This window comes from Gallus gallus, chromosome 5 (genome assembly GCF_016699485.2).
Source record: "Gallus gallus isolate bGalGal1 chromosome 5, bGalGal1.mat.broiler.GRCg7b, whole genome shotgun sequence".
Taxonomy (NCBI): Eukaryota; Metazoa; Chordata; class Aves; order Galliformes; family Phasianidae; genus Gallus; species Gallus gallus.
The window spans coordinates 27,858,025-27,880,205 of record NC_052536.1 but is presented as its reverse complement, the minus strand read 5'-3'; the positions used below and the strand labels follow the sequence as shown (position 1 = coordinate 27,880,205).

The 22,181-nt window shown below is 51.3% G+C and overlaps 1 protein-coding gene and 1 long non-coding RNA gene across 2 annotated transcripts in view; both read right to left on the bottom strand.

Moving 5' to 3' along the window:
• LOC101749146 overlaps nucleotides 1-10,292 on the bottom strand; it is a 64,456-nt gene extending 54,164 nt beyond the window's left edge. The window contains exons 1-3 of the long non-coding RNA XR_006939521.1: nucleotides 8,815-10,292; nucleotides 8,510-8,720; nucleotides 700-4,779 (exon numbers count right to left, since the gene is read on the bottom strand). This is a non-coding gene — a long non-coding RNA (uncharacterized LOC101749146). The remainder of the gene's footprint in view (nucleotides 1-699; nucleotides 4,780-8,509; nucleotides 8,721-8,814) is intronic.
• Nucleotides 10,293-18,586: 8,294 nt separating this feature from the next.
• On the bottom strand, nucleotides 18,587-21,749 carry ZFP36L1 (ZFP36 ring finger protein like 1). The gene is made up of 2 exons (NM_001319031.2): nucleotides 21,565-21,749; nucleotides 18,587-21,137 (listed from the first exon to the last, which is right to left on the bottom strand). Exons 1-2 carry the CDS (start codon nucleotides 21,619-21,621, stop codon nucleotides 20,187-20,189), a joined length of 1,008 nt encoding a protein of 335 aa, NP_001305960.1. The 5' UTR covers nucleotides 21,622-21,749; the 3' UTR covers nucleotides 18,587-20,186.
• Nucleotides 21,750-22,181: the final 432 nt, after the last annotated feature.

Sequence of the window (22,181 nt, the reverse complement as noted above, 5' to 3'; positions counted from 1 at the left end):
AAAAGCAGTTTAAACCTAAAGCTATTATGCTTGTTGACTGCCCCTTACATAAAGCTATGCTCAGAGATCAGTAAGATGGCAGAACCAAGTTCCTATATTTAGAAAAAAAGTCAGGCTTGTGCTGCTGGTGAAACCTGAACTCCGTGCAGACATTGGAATGCTTTCTTGCTGAAGACCCTGCAGGAAGCCCGTTGCAGTGGGAGGCAGGACAACGCTGAGGGGCTGGAGCAGGCCCTGCTGCCCTCACCTCAGCCTGCCTCACCACCCACATGGGCTTCCAATGAGGCAGCTTCTTGTAGAGCAAATAGTGTGTGATCACATAATTACAATCTGCCATAATGCCTGTTCACAAAAGAGCTGAATTAAGCCTGAGCAGGCAGTTACAAGCACTATTACATCATTAGACTAATCGCTCCTTGGCTGGCCATGAAGGACCTCATCCTGTTCCCACTGAAGCCAAAAGACCATACATACCTCTATTGGCTGGAGTGGAAGCTGGCTTGGGCTCGCCCCAAGGCTCATTCATGGCTGTTAGCTGGTAGTTGAGGCTCTACCCTTAAACACATTAATCTTTTCATGCATAACTCATACACCACACCTAACACTTGCACTTTCATTCAAGTAGAGACTTCAGCCCCAGTGCTGTAGGTGGTGGAGCAAGTGTGAGGGGAACTTGCCCTGCCACCGTGCTTGCCCTACCTGTTTGGCCTGTTAAGTTGTTCATTGCCCTCAGCTGCTGCAGAGCAGTAGGTGGAGGAGGTCTGCTCCTGCCTTGTACAGCCCACAGCTGAAGCCCTTCTGGCCGCAACAAAGCAACCAAATCTGTTTCCCCACCCCGGTGCACAGGTGAGAGCAGGGTGCCCTGGCAGCCATGATGGCATCAGCTGGGACACAGTGGCAGAAGATGGCAGAGGTGGGAGTGGAATAGAGACGTGTGCCCTCGTGGCACCATATCACAAAGACAGCGCTGTGCTCCTTCAGGCTGAATGGCAGATGTGCTGTGGGGTTAGCTTCCCAGAACAGTTCTTACCTTCAGCACATCCCCAACCTACCTGGCTTTGTAACTTTCGCAAAGGGACTGATTGTATGAGATTTCTGGGGAAGGCTTCAGTGGGTGGTAACGTAAGTGGGAACAACCTTTACATATGAGCATGTCCTACCCTCAACCCTCTTGTTTATGTTCTCTAAATACTGCGCCCAGTCATTGGAATTTTCCTTTACATCAACCTCACATATGGCCTTTTTATCACCCCAAGAAACCTGCCATCTGACAGCTCTGCCCCCGTGACTTACTGTGTGCTGATTTCAGAGGTGCACACAGCAGCACTGTCACTCCAATGCACAATCATTGCTCCGGAGAAAGTAATTATGCCTCAATCTAACAAACCAAGGATGTTGTTCCTGTTGTTTCATTTCAAGCTTTCCTTTGTTTAACTTAAACTGATCTGGTTTAACTCTTTTTTCTTGCACCACATGAAATAACTCCATGGTCTTCCTTCTGTTTATCCACAAATGAATGGATGAGGTCATTTGATACTGCTCTTCAAACCCTGAATGTGTTTGTGGATATATTTTACATGCACAGAAGAAGAGGGGGAGGGGGGAAAATAAATAAATAGAAGAAACTGAAAGGAAAAGGAGTGGAAAGGGCAAAAGAGAAACTCAAATTGAAAACAGAAAGCATATGTACACATGTGTGCATGTCCATACACTCAGGCACACATGGTCTCACAGACACCCAGGCAACTTGCTATTACGGCAGCTCAGCTGTTTCTAATACATAGCATAGAATTCTAGCTGGAGAAACATTCTGTTTTAACAGTGAGTCACTCATGAGAAAAATGTGGGTGTAACTTAGAGGGAACAGGGCTGGGGGAAAATCTTTGAGTGCTAATTTTGCAAGCCCCCAGATAGGAAGATGCATGAAGTTGATCAAGGCGCAAAGGGTATTCCATTTGGGTCACGGCTGGATCTGTCCTGCCCTGGAGGGGCCTGCGGAGATGGTGGTGGGAAAGCTCTGCACATCCCCTCCGGCGCAACCCCAGGCATGGCCATTGCCAGCATGGATGCCAACAGGGGCTAACAATGCCAAACACAAGGGCCATGCTTTACACAAAGTTGTGTGGGCCAGATGGTGCTGTTGGATGCACGTCCTTCACTCCAGAGTAACTCCGATTTACTTCACTGCCAGTGAGGCTGGGATTGCAGCCCAGGGCTGAAGGCCCCATTTCAGCCCCTCAGTACAAGCACTACATGCACTATAAGTCATTGTCCCAGCACCTCTAAGGCTGGGCACACTGAGGCTGGGAACTGTAAACACATCATCAGTTGTGAAACACCCATTGATTCTCAGGAGTGTAATCACCATGGGAAGAAAGGTGGCTGTTGCTTAGGAGTGACAGCCCGAAGATCAGGTGTTCTCCCTTGGCTGTCCTGTAGTCTTTCTATGAGAGTTTAAATTCCCGTGTCCCAGTTTTCTCACCAATAAACCAGTGACTAAGAGGGACCAGCCTTCCCAGGAACAGCTGAACAATATTAGTGGGTACTGCACAGAGCATTCATGATGGCTAACATTCTTCTGGTGGGCAAAACCTGCTGACACCCAGAGTTATATTATTGTTAATTATTCCTTGGTGTGATTCAAGGAGGCATGGCCAAGAATAGCAGCAAAGTGAGCAGCAGGAGACCTACCAGGAAATAAAGCGTAATGGTAAAATCTCGCAGAGCATGGAATTGCCTTCTGGGGAAAAAAAGTGCTCCGTTCCTTAGGCTGATTTAAACAGGCATCACCACAACCATTTTGAAGCACCAGTGCTTTTTTGCTTGTTTAGGATGGTCTATCTGTCTCAACAAAGAGGAGGCTGACTCCTAGAACTCTGCTATACCCGTGCGACTGTAAAGAGACGTTTTTTACTCTAATTATATTATTCCTTATATACACCAGGGTCAGTGAGAGAGAATTTCTCCGGGTCTTTTCCGTCTGTTAAGTTCCATGGTTTGTGATTCACTGTAAAAAAAACAAGGGTGGTTGAAAAAAAAGAGTTGTTTTGAGCTGTGTGGTGATGAAATACAGTAACTGAAAATGCTGTGGGTTTTGAGGTTGGATTTTGTGATTAAAATATTGCTAGGTTCAGGATAGGATTGGCTGGTAAAATGAGTTACAGTAAGACGTTATGTTTTCACCTCTAGAAAGTTGAGTTCAAGCCCTGTTTGAGATCACAAAACCCGTAAGTAGTTCAGGATGATTAACAGTTTCTGAATGGGACAGGGCAGGAACAGCAGGGGCCGGGAAGGTCAGGTTGGATTCCCACCATGGAGGCCACGGCCGGCAGCACAGCAGGGCACTGCAGGCGAGGTCAGACTTCTCCTGGCATGGGGGTAAGGACGAGTGCAGAGGAGATGCTGAGGGGCCAGAGGTAGGCTGTGCGGCCATGGTTGCGCCCACGTGGTTGCGGCGGGTGCCACGTGAAATGCGTGCCCTGCATGATCTACCCAAGCAGCGACAGAGGCTCAATACAGTTTAGCCCCACCCACCTCAGTCAGATTACGAGCAGATAGAGACAACGCTACTTCTGCACAACAGTGCAACATCAGAGGCTCCTGCGCAAATAGCCAGTTCAACCCATACAGCAATGACGTTTCTAAGGACCATGTTGCAATTTGTTCCCAAGCTGCTGATTCAAGAAGCTGAGTTGCAGAAGAAACACTGCCAGGAACCCTCTCAGGTTCATCTCCCCCCACGCTTTCAGTTTTAACCTATCTCAACAAGATGTGTATTCTCATCAAATACATCGCTTGCACACATGTGTCCCAAACAGCTGGAAACAGCACCAGTGCCTTTCAGGCTGCTAAACACAAACCAGTGCAGCAAGCAGATTTGCTCTCAAGCTGCCAGGCCAACCCACTAGCCAAGTACCACTTGCGCTTGAAATACAGCATAGATAGGGCGTAAGTGATGCATCACTGCCAGTTTGGTGTTCTGCATTTACCCTAAATGCAGTTAATGTGGTTACTGTCAACACAGAGTTACAGATCTACTCACAAGTTAACAGCTCTGTTAAGATCATCTTATCTAGTTGTCTGGAAATAAAACTGAGCTTCTTGCATAGCACAGTGTTTATCGGGTGTTTTTGGTTACTTCTGAGATTTGGTAAAGTACTGTGACGGGGGTATGTTGTTTGTTTTTTCTTTTTCTATAATTTCAGTGATTCCTAGAATGAAACATGAATTTGATTCAATTTGAGCTTGAGTACTTTTTGTACTAAAAAACCTTCTTTTAGCACTCAAGACACTCCCTCAGTTTCTAAAGCTTATCTGTACACTTTTCTTACGCAGGGAGCTACAAACACATTCGAAACCACAACTTGCTTCCAAAGTGCTTTAGAGAGCTGGGAACCATTTGATCCATTTTACAGACCAGTCCCCATTTCTGCATAGAATGGAGCCCAGCTCTAACCTTATGTCCCTGCGGTAGCCATCAGCCCATAATACCATTCATATGAGCTTCTCTCAATCTGGCTTACCTAGGCAGGGGTTCAGAGGAGCTGTGTTTATTTACATTGACTTGAGTAAAGGACAATCTATCTAGAGCCCGGGATAACCCAAAATGCAATTAACAAATCCATTCAATTTCTACAATAAGAAAATACTTTGCTCAGTAGGAAAGGAATCACGTGGCACTTCCAGAAATCCCTTTTGGTGCTTTCCTTCTTCTGGGGATCAAAATCATAACGATCCACAAAACTTCAGTATCTCCAAGATTTGGCTTTACGAGGAGCCCTGAAAAACCAGAAAATTCAGCTGAGTCCTGGCAGAGACAGTGGTTTCCAGCATCCTGGTACATCCCCCTTGCCCTGCAGAGACCTACTCTTTCCTAACCCGAGGACTCTCGTGCAAAAGCTCTTGCTGAGAGCTGCTGTGACAGTCTGTAAAGGGAAAGGAGACGCTCATTAAAGCTAATTGTGGGCCATTCCGGTAATTTACAGGAAGTAACCAATCCCCGACCCTCCTGGAGCCCATGAGCCATCAGGACACATCCTGGAGGTGCAGGAATGTCGCGTGCTCCCAAGGAGACGATGCCCCAAACAAACCCACCGCTGTGTTCCTGCAGTAGCTGCCATCTCCAGATGGGTGTAGGATGTGACCGTAGGAAGGCACATTGCAGCAGCCTAAACTTGCTGGCTCTGCAAATGTGGATGACGCCCCATCGAAGGGCAGTGTTGCAAAACTGGTGCATCACACAGCCCTTTCCAGCAGAACAGTTCCCAGAGCGTTGTTCCCTACACTTTTGCGTCACTTCTCCTTGTGCTCTCCCAGGTTAAGTTGCTGTTTTCCCAGCGCTCCCCACATGGCACCTTGCACAACACTGGCAAGGCTCCTCGGGAGCACCGGAGCTCAACCAACAGAAGTGAGAGCTCCCAGAGGACGCCTCGTCCTAATCCAGTGCTCCCACGGCCCCTGAGCTCTCCGTCCCTCCCACTAATGACCTGAAGCACAGGGCCGCGTGTGACGGCAGAGCCAGGGCGGCCCACACGCCCTGCGAGAGGCACGGCGTCCCCCCGCCCCAGCAGCCTGAGCTTGTGCAGCAGCACAGGAACAAAACAAACCACAGCGGAAGTGTGGCTAACAACGCCCGGCACGCCGTGTTCTCAAACGCGCGGCTTCGTGCCGGGGCACTGCCAGGTTTGGCTGGCGAGGCGAGCGCTGTGATGGGGCATGCTGCGGCAGGCAGCCCTACGTGCGGGCCCTGCCCGGTGCTGACGCACAGAGCTGTGGCTGCAAGCACAGGCCTTCCTCGGGCCGCCCTCCCACCCTGCGGCCCGGCCCAGCGCCAGGCCTCCATCGCCGCTTGCCCTGCCCTGTGCACTCCCGGACACAGACAGGGGTTGGCCCTGATTGTCATTAGCAGCTGGGTGCAGGTAAGGAGACTGCCCTGGCATTTTCTGCCCACGGTAGCAGCAAGGCTCGGAGCAAGGCTAGGCAAGGGCACCTTCCACGAGGGTTCCAGGGTATCTGGCCCCCACCTGCTGCCAGAGGCCCTCACGAAGAGGTGAGGTGTGACCACCGTCACAGCTCTCGTGACCATGCTCCTTTGCTCAACGCTGTGTCTGTGCAACCTCACGTCGCAGGCATGCAAGCTAAAAACCTCTAATGGGTGCTGAGTCACAGCTCAGCACTAAATCCGTACAGCATATTCTGGCACAACTGGATCCCCTCATAGCATAAAAACCAGGACAAGCTCCAGCGTGGAAGTATTTGGTGCAGTCATTTGAGCTACGTCCATCCATCTGACTGCCACCCCAGGACACATCCAAATTCCACTAGCAATGCAAAGCCCACGCCTCAGAGCCAAGCAGGAGATGGCCGCGTGGTGCCTGGGGTAGGGCACAGCATCAGGGCACCTTCCTAGCACAAGGGCCGTGGCTAAGGCAAGCCCTCCACTGCCTTAGCCCTGTATGCTACCGGTGCTGAGAGAGAAATTCCTTTAAACCTTTTAAAGTCACGCTTTGTTATTGTTGTTTTTTAACTTGAAAACACCTCAAGGGAAATTCTGAATCCCTCCGTGCTTGGGCCTGCTGGTATTTCTATCTGAGCTGCAGTAGCGGAGCTGTGTGAATAACCGATCACTGTTCCAGGCAGATGGCAAATAGAAAGAATTCCGTTTCCTCGTTGAATGGAACCTTCTTCTTTTTTCCTCTCACATAGGAACTCTCTACTCAAGAAAGCGCCAAACATTTAACCTGTTTGTTTCCTTTTCGTTTTCTTTTTTCTTCAGGTTTGTTTCATTTAGAAACGATTAAAATGTAACCAAACCCACTCCTGGCAAAATCATTCGAAAACGAAAAACAGCATTTAGATGCCGCAGCACCTAAACACGGCAATATTTCTGCCTGTTTTCTGCTAAAGCCATTTGCAGATACATTTTTTGTTGGCCCGAAGGAGCACGGAATCAATTACTTAACAAAGTAATGTGCCTAGCCCTGCTTGACTTTGTTCTTTCAGTACAACAACATTTAGGTAGCACTAATAAAAAACGCTGCCTTGGTGAGGGTGGAAGCGGGAGAGCTTTGTTTGATCGCTGTTTCGCAGCATGAAAAAGAGCAGTGCTAACTTCCCTCTGCTGTTGTCAAGGCACCTCCTCGGGACGGCCGGGGAAGCAGAGGGAAGGGGAATGCAGCTTCCATGACTCATTCATTCCTCGGCCGCTCTGTGGAGACGGCCCGTCAGTGGTCGATCGGTGGCAATTGTCCTGGGGAGTTTGCGATGCGGGTACTCAGACCATCAGCATATCGCGCAAGAGCCGTTCAAGGGCTTTTCCTCTCGAGGAAAGCAGGTCCAGACGCTGTCCCTAAACCTGAGAAACTCCACCCCTGTTTCTTACTGAGCCCGTCTCAACCGCCTTTCAGGGTGCTGTTTATACAACGTTATTTTTTTTATAACATTTTTAGCAATGATGTGAGTAAATCAAACAAACCACAAAAGAAAGAGCAGAGCAGGGCCAGATAAGCGTCAGGGTTATCAGGCAGAGTCAAACCAAGCATGCTTCAGAAGGGGAATGTTTTAGACTGTACTGCAGAAGAAGGGATTTAAAATTATTCCACCTTCTAATCAAGTCTTTCTCTACGCTTCCCCCTGTGGCACAATACATTCTCAGTGTATCTTGAAGTTCACAAAGACCAAGAAGTATGTCCAGCAAAATGGAGAATAACAGCATGCTTCAGAGAAACGCTTTCAGCTACCCACACCAGTTATGGGAGGCGTTCTGCAACCCCGTGGCATAGCTGGGTTTAGCTAACGCTGTGTCCAAAGGGGCTTTATTTCCCCCAGACCCCTTTTCCAGCACTCCTCTTGAGCCAGACCTGCATCGAGTCAATTTTCCTTACTTGCTGGCCATAAACAAACCTTTTTTCTTTTGTTGGGTGGTATTCAATCCCCCACCTCCCTTGGTAGCGGTGAGGATTTATAGCAGCATGAAAGGCCAGCCTAAGTACAGCAAGTGTTCACAGCAACACTGCCTTGAAGTTCCAGCTTTGCTTCCTGGAGCGCTAGGAGACACCTGTGATGGGCCTCAGCTCACGCCTGTGTTATATTTATATTCAGGGGCATGAGAAAAGCAGACGTGCGCCAGGTAATTCCCATGCACGTGCTCTCAGTGTGCTGCACTCTGTGACACAACAAAACCTTTGCTCACGCTTGTACCTGCCAGGTTAGTCATACCAACCACATCGCCACTGGAGCTGCACAGGTGGGTGGGAGGTTAGGAGCCAGCAATCTGTGAGGGCAGTGAGAGTGCAGTGAGGATGCATCACTGCCTGCAAGGTGGAGGCCTCTTCTGCAAACCAGCTCCTGAAGGAGTCAGAGCACAGAGCAGGGCCGGTGGCCAGAGTCCCAGCGTCACCTCGGCCTCCCATACAGGCAGAGGTAGCACCAGCCGACAGCTTGGCCGCAGAACGGCTCCCGACTCCTGGCAATGCTTCCCCGTTCCCCAGATCCCAGTGCAGATTTGTACCTCTCAAACCTTCCGGAGTGGAATCGGGGAAGCTGCTCCTCGCCCGGGGTCATGGCACAGCCATGCCCTGCATCGCCCCGGGAGGTGGGTGCTGGGCCTCAATGGGGGCTGTAAAGGGACACTTAGCATCCTTGCGCTGGATGGCCCTCCTCTTGTTGCTATGCATGCATTCAGTGCTTAAATCCGGCTTCATTTCCCTCTGAAAGCTCGTCTAGCAATTTGGAAAAAGAAAAGAAGAAAAACAGCACTTAAAAGCATTTACTGTTTTTAGAACGATTTTGTAGTACAGCAGACTCCAGGCTCACTTGTGCTAGGTGCCGTGCAAATATAAAGGCGGCTCACAAATAAATACGGCCCCGTATGATCTTCCTTTGTCCGAGACATAAAGCTGCACTCCGAAAGGCTGGTAATCTTTTTCCATGGGGCTATCCAGGTCTGAAACGAGTGGGGTGTGGTAAATCTGTGCTGACGTAAATGAGAGAAGGTGTTTTGAAGAAGCCGGGAAAGGGAGAGCAAATTGAAAACAGAGCACTCTGTGAATATTACACAAGAAGAGCCTGGTCTATTTTCTGTTTCTTATTTCTGTTACTGCAGAAATTCCCCTCATCTTGCATTAGAGAGGAGGCCAGGAGGCCAGAGCCATGTGGTTTGCTGCTGTGAGCCGGCAGCAACCAAATGAGGAGACCAACATGACTGCGAGCCACCCAGCCCTGGACCTCGATGTGAGGGTGCAGAGCTCAGACAGACAGACAGACAGCTGGCCTCTGCCTCATGTGGGGTGAGCCCAAACCCCGCAGCCAGACCCGAGAACATCCGGGCCGGCTGGGAATGGGGACTGGTACCGAATCACCGGTGGTGCCACTTCTCCTTATGGCAGCAGTGGTGTTCTGGGCTTCTCTCCCCCTCTCAAACGCTGCAGAAAGCTGCAGGCCAGACTCTTTCTACTTGGATGCAGAGGAAGAGGTTTTTACCCTTTCATCCATGTGCTAAATAGCGTGATAGTTTACGAGAAACATTTCTTAAAAAGCTGTTTGGGCTTGATTTTTATATTCCTCTAACAAAGTGCCTGCAAGTTCAGTGCAAACAGATAAACAGTCCTGCACAGCGGGCAGCCTAGCTACATCAGTTTGTGCTCTGAACTACTGAGGTTTTGGATGATGTCAGTCTGGTCTCCTGAGGGCTGCTGTTGTCATCAGATAGCAAGGTCGATAAGGCACATGTTATGATGAGGCACGCTCTTGGGTTTAACCATAGTATCGTGCGCGAGGTAGTCAAGAAAGCAGGGCATTTCCTGGTACAGTACCTCGGTCGGGCTGCCTTCATAGGTATTTCCATCACACTGCCCTGTGCTCAGCACGCAACGCGCTGCTGACAACCCAAAAGACCAAACATTGCAAGGGTTCAAAAATCCATTTCCTCTATCACAAACATGTTTGTTTGGGACTTGGTGTTTCTTTTCCTGATACCAGTTTTGCTACTTTTTCCTTTTGTTCCTTTTCTTTCCCTTTCTTTCCTCTGCTTTTCTTTCCGTTTCTTACATTTTCTTCTCCTTTCTCCTCCTTCTTTGCTTTCTTGTCTCGTTCTCCAGAAAGCACTACTTAGAGCCAGACAAAGCACAGACACTTTCAGGAGGAGGTTTTCTGCTGGTCCCTCACCCCAGCTGCACTGGAAGCACCTGAAATCCTGCACAGCCCGTGGGCTGGAGGCCCTTTTCTCCAAATCCAGACTCCAGGCCCCACCAGCACTGGTTTCCTCACTGCTCAGATGCTCACTGCCAAACTGCGGTTTCTTCCCCTCCTCTTTACTTTATATTGAATATTGTGGTTTGTTCTATTGGCAGACTGAATGATAACAGTTCAGGGTCAGTTCTGCGACTCAAGGAGTACTGAAAAGGAGGCTGTACATAGCCTTTACCTGGAGCTGAACTGAATTTTACTTTTTCAGCATTCATTTTTCATGTCTACTTTTCATATTTCACTGAGATGGAGCGGGCTGGATCCCTGACCACCCCTCATTGCTGGACATCTGGAAGACTCAGGGCAGCTCCAGTCCCACCAGAGAGGCCGCATGCAACAGATATGCAAAACCTGAAGTGATCCACACTAGAGCCAGCTCTGGCCTGCCCACACCTAATCTCCACATACTGGAAAAAGGCAGAAAATGCATTTTTTTTTTTTCCTCCAAAATCCTGACTATAGAAATTATAATCTTGAACTCTGCTGTCTCTCAGTCTTCAATATACCAATGAATAAAGAGGACATTTCACTGCCTAAATAAAGCCTCTGGGGCCCAATAGGAAAGCATAGCACCTGTATGAAAAGAGCAGCAGTTAATGTGGCAGCAAAACTCCGAGCTGACAAAGGCATTACGTGCAAGCCCACAGCTTTGCGAGGAGCAGTGACGGGCTGGGTAGGACAGCACTTACTGCAACGCTTGGGTTTTTCCATCCCCTAAAGGACTGAACTCAGCATAGCTTTTGAACTTCTTCGGGCCTTTTAGAAAGTAACTCATAGCGAGATTTTAGACTCTGAGGACAGGAGGTCCTGGCTGGGCCGAGGATAAGGTTTGCAGAGCTGGAGGGTCCCATACAGGAGCAAGGTTCCTGGTATGGGCATGCTGGGAGCTGAGAGACTCCAGGAGCTGGAACCCACACCGAGCACATTGCTCTCTGTCACACAGCTGGGTTTACTGCTGCCATGACTCACACACATTTTGAAACCCAGCTTGTGTTCCCTGTTGCCCACACAAGACAGAAAGCATCGAACGTACTTTGTATCTGAACTGAAAACCCCATCTCACACCCTCTGACGTTGCTCGCCTCCTCCATTCACAGTCCTGTGGCATTCAAGGCTTAATTGCTTGTAGTTCTATCAGCCAAGGTGGTTATACTTGCTGATCATCTGACATGTGACAACAGTCATACACTGAATTAGAAAGAAATATTGAAGGAACAGATAGAGGTGACCTAGTAAGCATTCTGTGGGTCATCCATATTTTTACACCAATTTCGATAAGGCCTCCTATAAAGATTGCCAGAGGGCAGAAGTAACATCAGCTGAGGGCCAAAGTTTTTTTGTTTGTTTGTTTGTTTTTACAGACCATAAACCAGCAGCATGATAGGAAACAGAGGTGCAGGTCACCCCTCCCTCTCACAGCGAGGAGCACAGCAGGCCCAAGAACCTGCACCCTTCCATTCAGCCACTGACAGATATTAGGTGTAGCTACAGCTGCCAGAAAATGGTCCATCTGATATTGCTGGTTATCCAGCTCACTGACTCCTTGCAGGCAGTTAGATTCATAGTTGCTGTGTTTAGTGCCTAAAATAAGATAGAATTGCCTCTTCCCCCTCCCCCCCCCCCCCTTTGGAGACATTAGGCACCTAATTGTCTTCCTTCTTTACCACAACTGGAACCCAGATTCTCATTGCTGAGCTCTTACCATGGGTCAAGAGCAATTCACGAAAAGCAACCAGCCTGCCCTTCAGCTTCCAGGCAAGACACGTTACAAAAAAATACTTTAGCTTGCAATAGACCCAGAGGTGATCCAGCATCCCGCTTCCCAACGCAGAACTTCACTTACGGCAGTTGCCAGTGAGAAAAGCTGAGCGACCTAAATGCAAGGGCTGGGCAGAACGATTCAGAGCTATGGAGTGTGCAGGGAAAGACCCAGGGACCAACACTGGGACTCCAAGCAAGCCAGTTGCTGCCAAAAAAGGGAGACAAACATCTGCAATCAATAGGAAGGAACAGTTTCTTTCTCCCCTGCATGTTCGCCCTTTGGAAATGAGCTGATCGGTGAGGTCACAGGGCCAAACTCTACAGCTGACTTTTTTTTTTTTTTTAAGGACAGATAATTTTATGGCCACTGTTAAGCGCTGTAATTTATGTAAACAAAGATAATGATAAGTGGGAAGAAATCAACTTACGTTTCAAAGCCCGCATTCCCTGGGGACAGGGATGAGAATCTCTCCTTCAGGAAGGAAAGCTGAAGGGCAGGAGCACAGCTTCCTCTGAGTGCCTGACAGCAGAGCATGGCACTCCCATCGGAGCTGGATATTCCTACATGCATGCCCATACGCGCAACCCAGCAGGGATACATTTCCAAGAATTCCCACAAAATTCTACCAGAAAAAGAGGTAGAACAGCATCAGTGAGAGGAGAACCAGGATGAAAGTGAAGCACAGGGCTGTTTTAGGACACCTTATTCATGGAAGAGACATGGAAAGAGAGCAGCAGAAAGGTTTGGAGAAGCAGATCCCCTGGGACCAGGCTGATGAAGAGAACGGCAAGGACTTATCTAGGAGCTGGGCTCTGGTCTTGTTAAGCAAAAGGGATGGGGCATGAAGCTGATGACCATAAACCTCCGCAGAAGACGGTCAGAGGAAATATGAGGTGAAATTATAGAGAGGTTACAACAGCCTGAGCAGTGAACTACCCTGAGGTGGGAACGCTGAGGAAGTGCTGGCACTGGGGACATCAAGACTAAGGCAAGACAGCTCTCTGTGCCGGAGAGGTGGTTTGGGGATACCGAGATCAGTCCTGTCATAGTTAAGAGTGAAGGTCCAGATGACTCACTAGAAATCTCTGCCAACCTGGATGATACACTGATAAGCCCATGGGCTGCCTGTCTCCAGCCCCCATCACGAGACCTCTGGCCTCGTCCAGCTGCCTGCCCTCCAGTTCTCTCAGGCTGCCTGCTTTTGAAACGAGCTTTCAGAGGGTTTAAAAACATTTCCAGCGCTGTTTTCATGCACGTTGAAAGTGTTTTGCTGGTCAGAAAAGTGCCAGAAGAAGGAAAATATCTTGGTCAGCAGATTCAGCCCGAGAATCCAAAGCCACATTAACTAAATTTAGAGGAAAATAGTTTCCTGCAGTTCCCCTAGGTATTTTGGCTGTGCACTCTTAAGAGAGGGTCAGTTAGGTTTGTTCATGGCTTTTCAGTCCCCTGATAATTTTGCAAGTCTAAAATCATGAGGTTTATCGTAAACATGGCACACACGATCTGAGGCTGAGAGGAAATAAGCAGGGAACCTCTTTGCACATTTTCAGCACTGACCCTTTTCCAAGCACAAGCACGCTTTTTACACTCTCGTGTTGGCCTTGGACATAACCTTTCCTCATCTCTCGTGGCTGCAACGTCTTAGTAAAGCAGGACTTTGCTCGTGCCCCAGAGCCCTTGCAGCACATCCAGAGCCGAGAAGCACAGTCTATTCTCTCACTGTAGCTATAATTGGGGTGAATCACGATGGCTTCCACATTAGACTGCTCAAGAAATCTCTTCATAGCAAATACAGCAATAGAAATAACTTCACTGGCGTTTGCTCCATACGGATTAATGTCTCCTCAGGGGCCGTGGCTACCATCCCAAACAACACTTCTAGGGCTTGCGTGGCTACATCCTTTTCCTGTGAATCAACGTTGGCATCTGCTCGTCCAGAGCATTCGGGAGAAATATTTGCTGTTGCCTGGAGACTAAGACGGGATAAAAAGTATCGGGAGCCCTAGATTATTTTTGCAGCTCTTCCTCTGATGCTGTGCCACTCCCAGGCAATCTCTTTCACTTAGCGGTTGTGTGTCTCACGGGTTCTTCAACCTGTGAAACGGGTACGGTTATACTCGCCAAGTGCTCAAAGTACTTGAAAGTCCTCCCAGGCTTTCACGTGAAAGGAATCACATAGAAGCAAAAAGCACAGCCGCTATAAGGGCCAACGAGACTCCGTCTGTCTTTGTCAGCGTCATCACCGTCCGCTCCAGGAAGGCGACAAGCCCCAGAGAGGCAGGACAGCCACGCTGAGAGGTGGCCTTTTGCATTGCACCGACCCCCGCTGGATACGTGCGGGATGAGGAAGCTTCCTTCCACCCAGAGGAGCACGCAGACTCTGGAGCCGGCAGTCACGTGTTGCTCACAGCCTCACAACCCACAGGATCCTGCATGGAAAAATTTCACTTCCATGTGTTGACTGAGTTAATGCGGTGGGGAGAGTGGGCGGACATAAAATGGAACTATGAAAAGAGATTAATTTGCAGCTGAAGGCCAGGCAGCGGGAACGCCGGCCCTGTGTTTGCTCAGAGAACGGCAGTTTAGACTGAAACCCAGTTGAAAAGAAGAGGTTAAGGCAGCGGTAGTAAAAAAAAAAAAAAAAAAAAAAATCAAAACTGGGGAAAAAAAGCAAAAGTCAAGCAAAGCCTCTCTGGAAATTAAGACGTGGAATTCAAAACATTCGCAGTATAATAAACCCAACCGAGCCCATAAAGCTGCACCAGCCAAAAGGAGGTCTGTTCTGCCTACGAGGAAACACGAAACCGCGTCATGCCTGGCAGCAGCCGCCCCTTAGTCCCGTTTCCTCCCCGCTTTATTGCAGAATTGTGCTGCTGGGTGCCCTCGGCTATGTTTAACGCGGCGTCTGTTTCCACTCTAACCCCTTCGCTTTGGAGGGGGTGGATATAAATCAGCTGCGGAGCTGCCCACAGGGCTTAGTCACAGCAGGTATTGGTTTAGGGTGTCTTAGAGGAACTTTTTTTTTTTTCTTCTGGAAGTATTCTAGGGAATAAGCGCAGGCTTTGTGAGGAACAGGCATTGCTCCACAGGCCAGAGCGTCCAGACAACAGACATTTTACATCACCCAGAAGAATCCTCTTCTAACATTTTCGGCTGAGTGCCCCAAAGGCTGCTGCTCCGAGACGCTTGTCCCCAGGTCCCCACTGAGCGAGCCTCCCACCCCTCCTGGTTCTCCCAGGAGCATGCCTGCCCCATCTGCTGCCCCTCACCTCAGGATATCCTCTGTGCTGGATATTCCCCTTTCCTCCCAGCCTCCTCCTGCCCAAAGCCCCTGCATGCAGTTGGCACTGGGTCCAGATGCCTCTCCGGCACACACACCGCCTGCTGCACCTCCTTCCTTCCAGCTCCCAAAGCCTCTTTCTCCAGATTCAAGCACATGCCAGATTTCCCCAATGCAGGCCACACAAATTGTAGCAATTAGCAAGCGTAAAGGGCATGCTGTGGCTTTCTCACGCATTACTGCATCTTACTACTCATTCCTATCCCTGGGCACACTCATCACATTGTGTACGGTCAGCAATATCCAGGCCTTCCCTACACTGCTGCTTGAGCCCCACAGCAGAGACACAGTTAGTGGCATTCGTGCATCCAACCACCAGTAGTTAGGAAGTCTTCAGACTCAAGACAGCACAGCATCTCCCACCCTTGCCAGTCCTATGTTGTGTGGACTTGATCTCTAGCTTTTCTCACGCTTCCCATCTCTAACCATGTCCCTTCAGTTTCTGTCCCACCACCACATCTCTACTTTGTGATGGCTGGCACAGCCCATCCTTCCCTCTGTGATTTGCAACAGCAGCTCCCAGCTCCATTTCAGCCCAGGCCCTCCCAGCAGGAACCATATAGATTGTAAGTCCAGATTTGCATTTAATGGTCTTATAGGCGTATTTATACTCTGAGAAGGAGTTTCTCCAAGTTCTTTCTTTTCTGCCTCCCAATCTCATGACAGTGATGAACTTTGAGCATTTCAAGGGTTTTTTTTTAAGTGTTATTTTATTGTTATGTGCAATCCTGGCACACTTATCAATGAGCGGCTTTGGGCAAAGGTTGGCCAAAACTAGACCATAACCAGTTACCTTTAAGAACAACAACACAGTAACCCTATTCCACTTCACACCTCTCACCTACAGAGATGCTTGAGAAATGAGAGGCTTCATTTCCACAGCCCCCAGCTGCAAAACTGAAGGTGTTTCAGAACAAGAGCTACATGTGGCTCATAACAAGGTGGCCTAGTTACTGGGACACCTACAGCTGCCATGGGTGCTGGGAAGGGGAAGGCAGCTACCAGATGGGATAGGAGCCACCTGGAGCTCTGCAGATCAAAGTCCCCGCATTCCTCCTGACTGAGAGGCAACTGGCACAGACAGCCATACATGCTGGCTATAATTTTCAGAGACATCTAGGCGCAGTAAAGGTGCAGCTCAAGAGTTACCCAAATTCTAAGCCAAAAAATGTGTATCAGCTAATGCCTGCTGCCCAAAGGCATGGACAAAAGCCCCTGCCAGGGACACAGCAAACATCCATGACTGTAACTAGAAGTGCATGAGGAACAGCCGAACAGACACCACGAGCGTCCCTCTGCACGGCAGCAAGAGCTGTAAGTGCAACTTGGAAATTGCACCAATGCACTCATGTGGGAGCGACTGTGCCAGCTCAGCCCTTTCCTTCTGGCCACCTGAGAGTCCCATGCACTGAACAAATGAGCCAGAGCATCAACAAGCCCTCACATCAGAGGAGCATGTCCCTCACAATCATCCTTCCAGGAAGGGCTATCTACCTTTCTGAGCCTTGGTGAGGATATTACAAACATGCGGCCAAACTCTAGGGGAGACAGATGAGAACCCTGTGAGAAACAACGCACTCGCAGCTCATCCAAGGGAGCAGAAGTCCCTCCAGACTAGCTGCTGCCATACACCCGAGCTACAGTGAACCTAAATGATATCAGATCAGGCAAACCCCGTGTTGCTGGGGGCTCTCACATGCACGCACCCTCTCATAAATTATTACAGAAAGTAAATGCCTGATGGTGCCTGTTCAGCTCTTCTCTGTTCCCCATGTGACCGAGCTCAGGGTTAATTTCAAAAAGCAAAGCACAAAGTGGCAGAGATTAAACTCACAGAAGAAAAGCAGTGCTGGTATCCCAGAACCAGTGCCCTGGAAAGACAAGGGAAGCATACAAGCACCGCAAACAAAGACCTACTTCTAGCACAGCTTCACAGTTGTTTGTCATACCAATAGCACCGTGCAACTGTACAGCTATTTCTTCATCAATTATTAACTGTGCAAAGATTGTTTGAAGAGCCATGCAGAAAGTCCAAAGAGGAAGTAGGCAGTTTCAGCTCCACATATGCGCCCTGTGACAGGCTCCGGATCCTCTCCAGATCAGACAAGCCTTGTGCATTGGGGCCAAGGCTCTGCTCCTAGCAGCTGGGAAGGAGCAGGCCCAGGCTGCAGCTGGGCACGGGCCTCCCAGGCCACAGCACATCCTTGGCGTAGGCCATGGAGCACTACCGGGCTGCGCCGGCGGCTCTTCTCTTGCATGTTGACCATACTGCATGCTAGTTACATCAGCATCTGCCAAGTGAACTCCCTATGCAGCTTTTGTACTGCTCATGGGAACCAGCCCTTAGCAGCCACGCTCCCCTTCCACCATCTTTCCTCCACCAAGCTCACCTTCATTGCCAGACCACACAAGAAAGCGCGTTGCACAAAGCCAGCAGCAGGAAGGTGTGTTGGTGCAAGCCTCGAGGTATCCCACAGCTTTTGTTTTGCAGGAACTCTTCCAACACGAGTTAGGAAACATCTCTCCCTAATGTCAAGGCATGTCAAGACAACTGGCCGAGCAGTGGTTCGGCAGCAATATTCCACCCCCGATGTGGAAGCGAGCTGGAACAGCTTCAGATGCAGAGCACCAAGCCTCCTCCAGAGAGCTCGGAGGTGAAGAAAACAAGAGCTGCGCCATGAGCAGCACTGGCAAAGAGGAGTGCCTAAATACAAACACTTGTTGCAAAAGTTCCTGGGATTGGTGGCTGAGGGTCCCATGAGTCCAAGGACCTGAATGCAACATTAGGATCAGCTGTGCGTACTTTGCTGGGGATCTACATTCTCCTCCCTTGCAAGGTGCCCAACAGCCACTCCACCACCGAGGCCCACCACCACTAATGAGCTGGGTCAGAGGTCTGGGAAACCCACACCACTCAGCACCCAACCGGAACCCCACCCAAAGCACAGCACGGGCCGTCCAGCTCAAGGCAGGAGCTACGCTGAGTAGAGAGTGAGCCAGCAGGGACAGAGGGGGCGAGTGGAGACGGGCAGGGGCTCCCTAAGAGACAGAGAGCTGCGGGCCAGGGCCAGGCACTCACCGGGGCTGACCTTCGCACCCCTGAGCTGGGCAGCCGACCAGCTGCACCCAGAGGTGCCAAGCACCTGGTGGGTGCCTCACGGCAAAGGGAGAGAAACAGCTGCGTGTGAGTGGCCGCCTAAAGCCAGCACCTCGTTTTCTGCAAGTAAAACCACTGTCAGTTTCTTGAAAAAACTTGGGGTTTATTGATTTAAACTGCAAACAGTCGTTACAAAAGAGATTCTCTTTTAAATAAACTCACACAAAGAGGAAGAGAAAGCAATGTAGTGAACAGTAACGGGGGGGAGGGGGGGGAAATTACATTCATTATTCTCTTTGTGCCAGTCCCGTTCACCTCGGCAAGGAAAACTCCAAACTTGGATACAGAAAAGCAAAGACAAACTGTATTTGGAATGTCTTCAGATAGGCACTTGGAGCTCAAGGCTTTTCTCCTTGAAACTATACAAAAAGAGGAAGAAAAAGGTCTTCCTTCCACGCTGCCTCGCACAGAGCTCACATATGTACATTCTATAGCCCACTTGGCAAGACCCAGGGCAGGGGAAGAGGAGGAGGAGAGGAAAGGCAAAGAAGCACATTAACTCAATTTGCAGTCCAACACAAAAAAAAAAAAAAGGAGGGGGAAATTCTAAAATAAATAATCCAAACACAGCTTTTTGCTTTTTTTTTTTTAAATTAATTTTTCATTTTTTAAAATAAAATAACCAAAAAAAAGTGTAAAGTTACAAAAAATGTCATTGTAGTATAATATATTAAACTGTGGGGGGAAAAAAAAAAGGAAAAAGACACTTCACAATCTTAAGATTAATATGGAAGATCATAATTTAAACATAAAAGAATATATTCTATGGATTCATCATCCCGATAAATATGAACAAAATTAACAAAAAAGCATAGGTTTCGGCAATAAATACGTTTTGATAAGTTAAATAAGCTTTTTTATATTGTTGTGCAGTGACAAGCAAAATTTGCTCTCCAATTTCTGAAGTTATACAAAAATTAAAAACCCAGAAAACAAAATAATAATAAAAGCTCGGCGTGAGTGCTCTAAGATAGGTCTAAGGTACTCTAGAGCAAAACCATTAAAGCTATGTCTACTGGAACTTTGTTTACACGAACGTGTGTGTGTGTGTGTGTGTGTGTGTGTGTGTGTGTGTGTGTGTGTGTGTGTGTGTGTGTGTGTGGAATGACTTCCGTCCGCCCCACCCCCTCCATTTCTTTATTTGTTGTTAAGATGTCACACGAATACACGGGGAACTTTTAGCACCAAAATCGAGACTCTCGCAGCGCAGTCCGCCTCTTTTTTGCTTTCTGCCGCCTTCTTCGCTCGTCGTCGTCCTCCCAGCCGAAGTCCCGCTCGTGTCACAACCGCTCTGTTCTCAGCTCGCCCTCCCCGCGGGCAGGCGGAGGGGCGAGGCGGGGGGCTGGATGTTAACGCTGCCACGTGCCTGCAGCCGGGGGCCCGGGGGGCGGTGCAGGAGGCGGCCGGCGGGGGGAGCCGGGCGCGGGCACGTCCCGCACATCTGGAAGCGCGCAGAGCTGCGGTGCCCTCTGCAGCCGGAGAGGTAATAGAGTCACAGTGAAAGTGTTACAAGGCACTAATTTTGTAAACGTTATTGCTTCTCGTCGTAATTTGGCACTTAAGGTTGGAGCCGGTGGGTGCGCGACAGGCAGGCGGACGCGTTAACATCCAGCTGGGGGGACGGGGGAGGGCGGGGGGTCAGCTTAACGTCGCCACCGAGGGGGGGAGCGGGAGGAACCCGCTTAGTCGTCGGAGATGGAGAGTCTGCTGAAGATGGGCAGGCGCCTGGAGGTGTCCAGGATGGGCGAGTCGGAGCCGCTGTGGCTGCTGCTGGAGCTGCTCAGATAGCCCTCCTGGTCGGAGAGCGAGTCCTGAGGGCTGGGCGGCGAGTCGAACATGTGGGGGGACTCGGACATGGGCCTGAACAGGAAGGCGGTGGGGGAGCTCCCGCCGGGCACCGGCACCCCCACGCTGGGGGCGAAGAGGCTGACCAGCTCCTGGCTGGAGAAGGTGAAGGGGTTGCTGGCGCAGTCGGGCAGCGTGGGGGAGCCCAGCAGGTCGTCGGCGCTCAGCATGGGCGGCGGGGTGACGGAGGTGGGGCTGTCCAGCAGCCCGGGGGCGGCGGCGCTGGGGAAGCCGGCGAAGCTGAAGCTGTGCTGCAGGCGGGGTCTGTCAGCGGCGGGGGGCTCCCGGCCGCCCGCCACCGCGCGCCGCTCCTCGGCGTTGTGGATGAAGTGGCAGCGCGGCCCGTAGGGGCAGAAGCCGATGGTGTGGAAGGTGCGGCAGAGCTCGGTCTTGTACTTGGGGTGGCGGGTGAGGCTGCGCAGCTCGTGGATGCCGTGGGCGAACTGGCACTTGTCGCCGTACTTGCAGGCGCCGTTCTCCTCGAAGGGGCGGCACAGCTCCGTCTTGTAGCGGCTGGAGTTCACTTGGCCCCCGGGCTGCTTCTGCTGCAGCAGCCGCTCGCCGCCCTCCGAGAAGGAGCGGTCCCGAAAGCGGCTCTCCCGGGGGCCGAGCGCGGGCGCGGGCTCCCCTTTGAGGCCGCCGAGGAGCTGGCTCTGGTGGAACTTGGCGTTGGGCAGCGTCACCGAGTGCCTCCTAGGGAAGCCGCCGCCGGCCGGGGTGCCCACCGCCTTCCTGTCCAGCAGGCACCCGCCGACCCCCGCGGGGCTGTAGTTCAGCATCTTGCTGCTCTGCGGAGGAAGGGAAGCGAGCGCCGGTCACTCGCACCGCCCGGAGCGGAGGGGCCGCCGCCGCCCGCAGCGGAAGCCCTCCCCGCGCCCGGCCCCGACGGCCGCCCCTCCCCACGGCCCGCGCGCAGCGCCCGCTCCGAAGAAAGCGCTGAGAGCGGCCGCGCGGGACGACCGCGCGCTACGGTGCACGCCCAGCCCCGGGAGTGCGTGCCGCGCCGTGCTGCACTCCGCTCCGGCGGGGCCCGGCCCCGCGAACTGCCCTCGCCCGGCCCGGCGGGAAGCGTTCCCGGCCCCAGCGCTAAGGTCGCTCGCGAACAGAAACGGGGAGGGAAAAGAAAAAAGAAAAATAAACTAAAAAAAACGCGAGCACAGCAAAAAGCGCCCTCCCGAAGTCGGGATGAAGCAGCGCCCCGACGGCGGCGCTTACCTTGCATAAAACTTCGCTCAGGTCGAAGATGGTGGGCGACACCAGGGCCGTGGACATGTTGTCGGGCGAGCGCGGGACGCGGAGGGCAGCGGCACGCGTGGAGGGGTCGCGCTGCGGGAAGGGCTCGGCCTCCGCCCGGCTCTGTGCCGCCCCTGCCCTGCCCGGCCCCGCGCCGCCCGCCGTTCGCTGCGCGCCCGGACGATGGCACTTATAGAGTTTCGGCCTTACCCCGGGAGGAGGGGCGGCGGGAGGAAGGGGAGGAGGAGGAGAGGGCGGGGTGAAGAGCACGGCGGCTGAGTCACCCGCCGGCGGGGCGGCCCCGCAAACTTTTCGGGAGGAAGGGGGAAAAAAAAAAAGGCAAGAAAGGGGGGAAAAAAAAACCACGCGTCCCTGCGAGAACGGCTCCGAGCTGCGCTTTCCCCCCACCCCCCCGGCCCCTCCCCCGTTCGTCCCCGCGCGGCTCTGCGCGTTCAGCCCGCGGCCATATCCCGGCTGGCTCGCCGCCGCCTCACTTTAAGTTAGTAAAACACAGCTTCGGAAGGGTGCGTGATGGATTCTGCCTATTCCCCCCCAGCGTGCTGCCCTTCCGCTCCGCGGGGCTCTGGGCCGTAACCCTG

What these genes read in the sequence shown, in the direction of transcription:
- ZFP36L1 (NM_001319031.2), bottom strand. Translation starts at nt 21,621, where the DNA reads ATGTCCACGGCCCTGGTGTCGCCCACCATCTTCGACCTGAGCGAAGTT. An exon ending in TGAGCGAAGTTTTATGCAAG is followed by an intron (nt 21,138 to 21,564) that starts GTAAGCGCCGCC and finishes CTTCCTCCGCAG; the next exon opens with AGCAGCAAGATGCTGAACTA.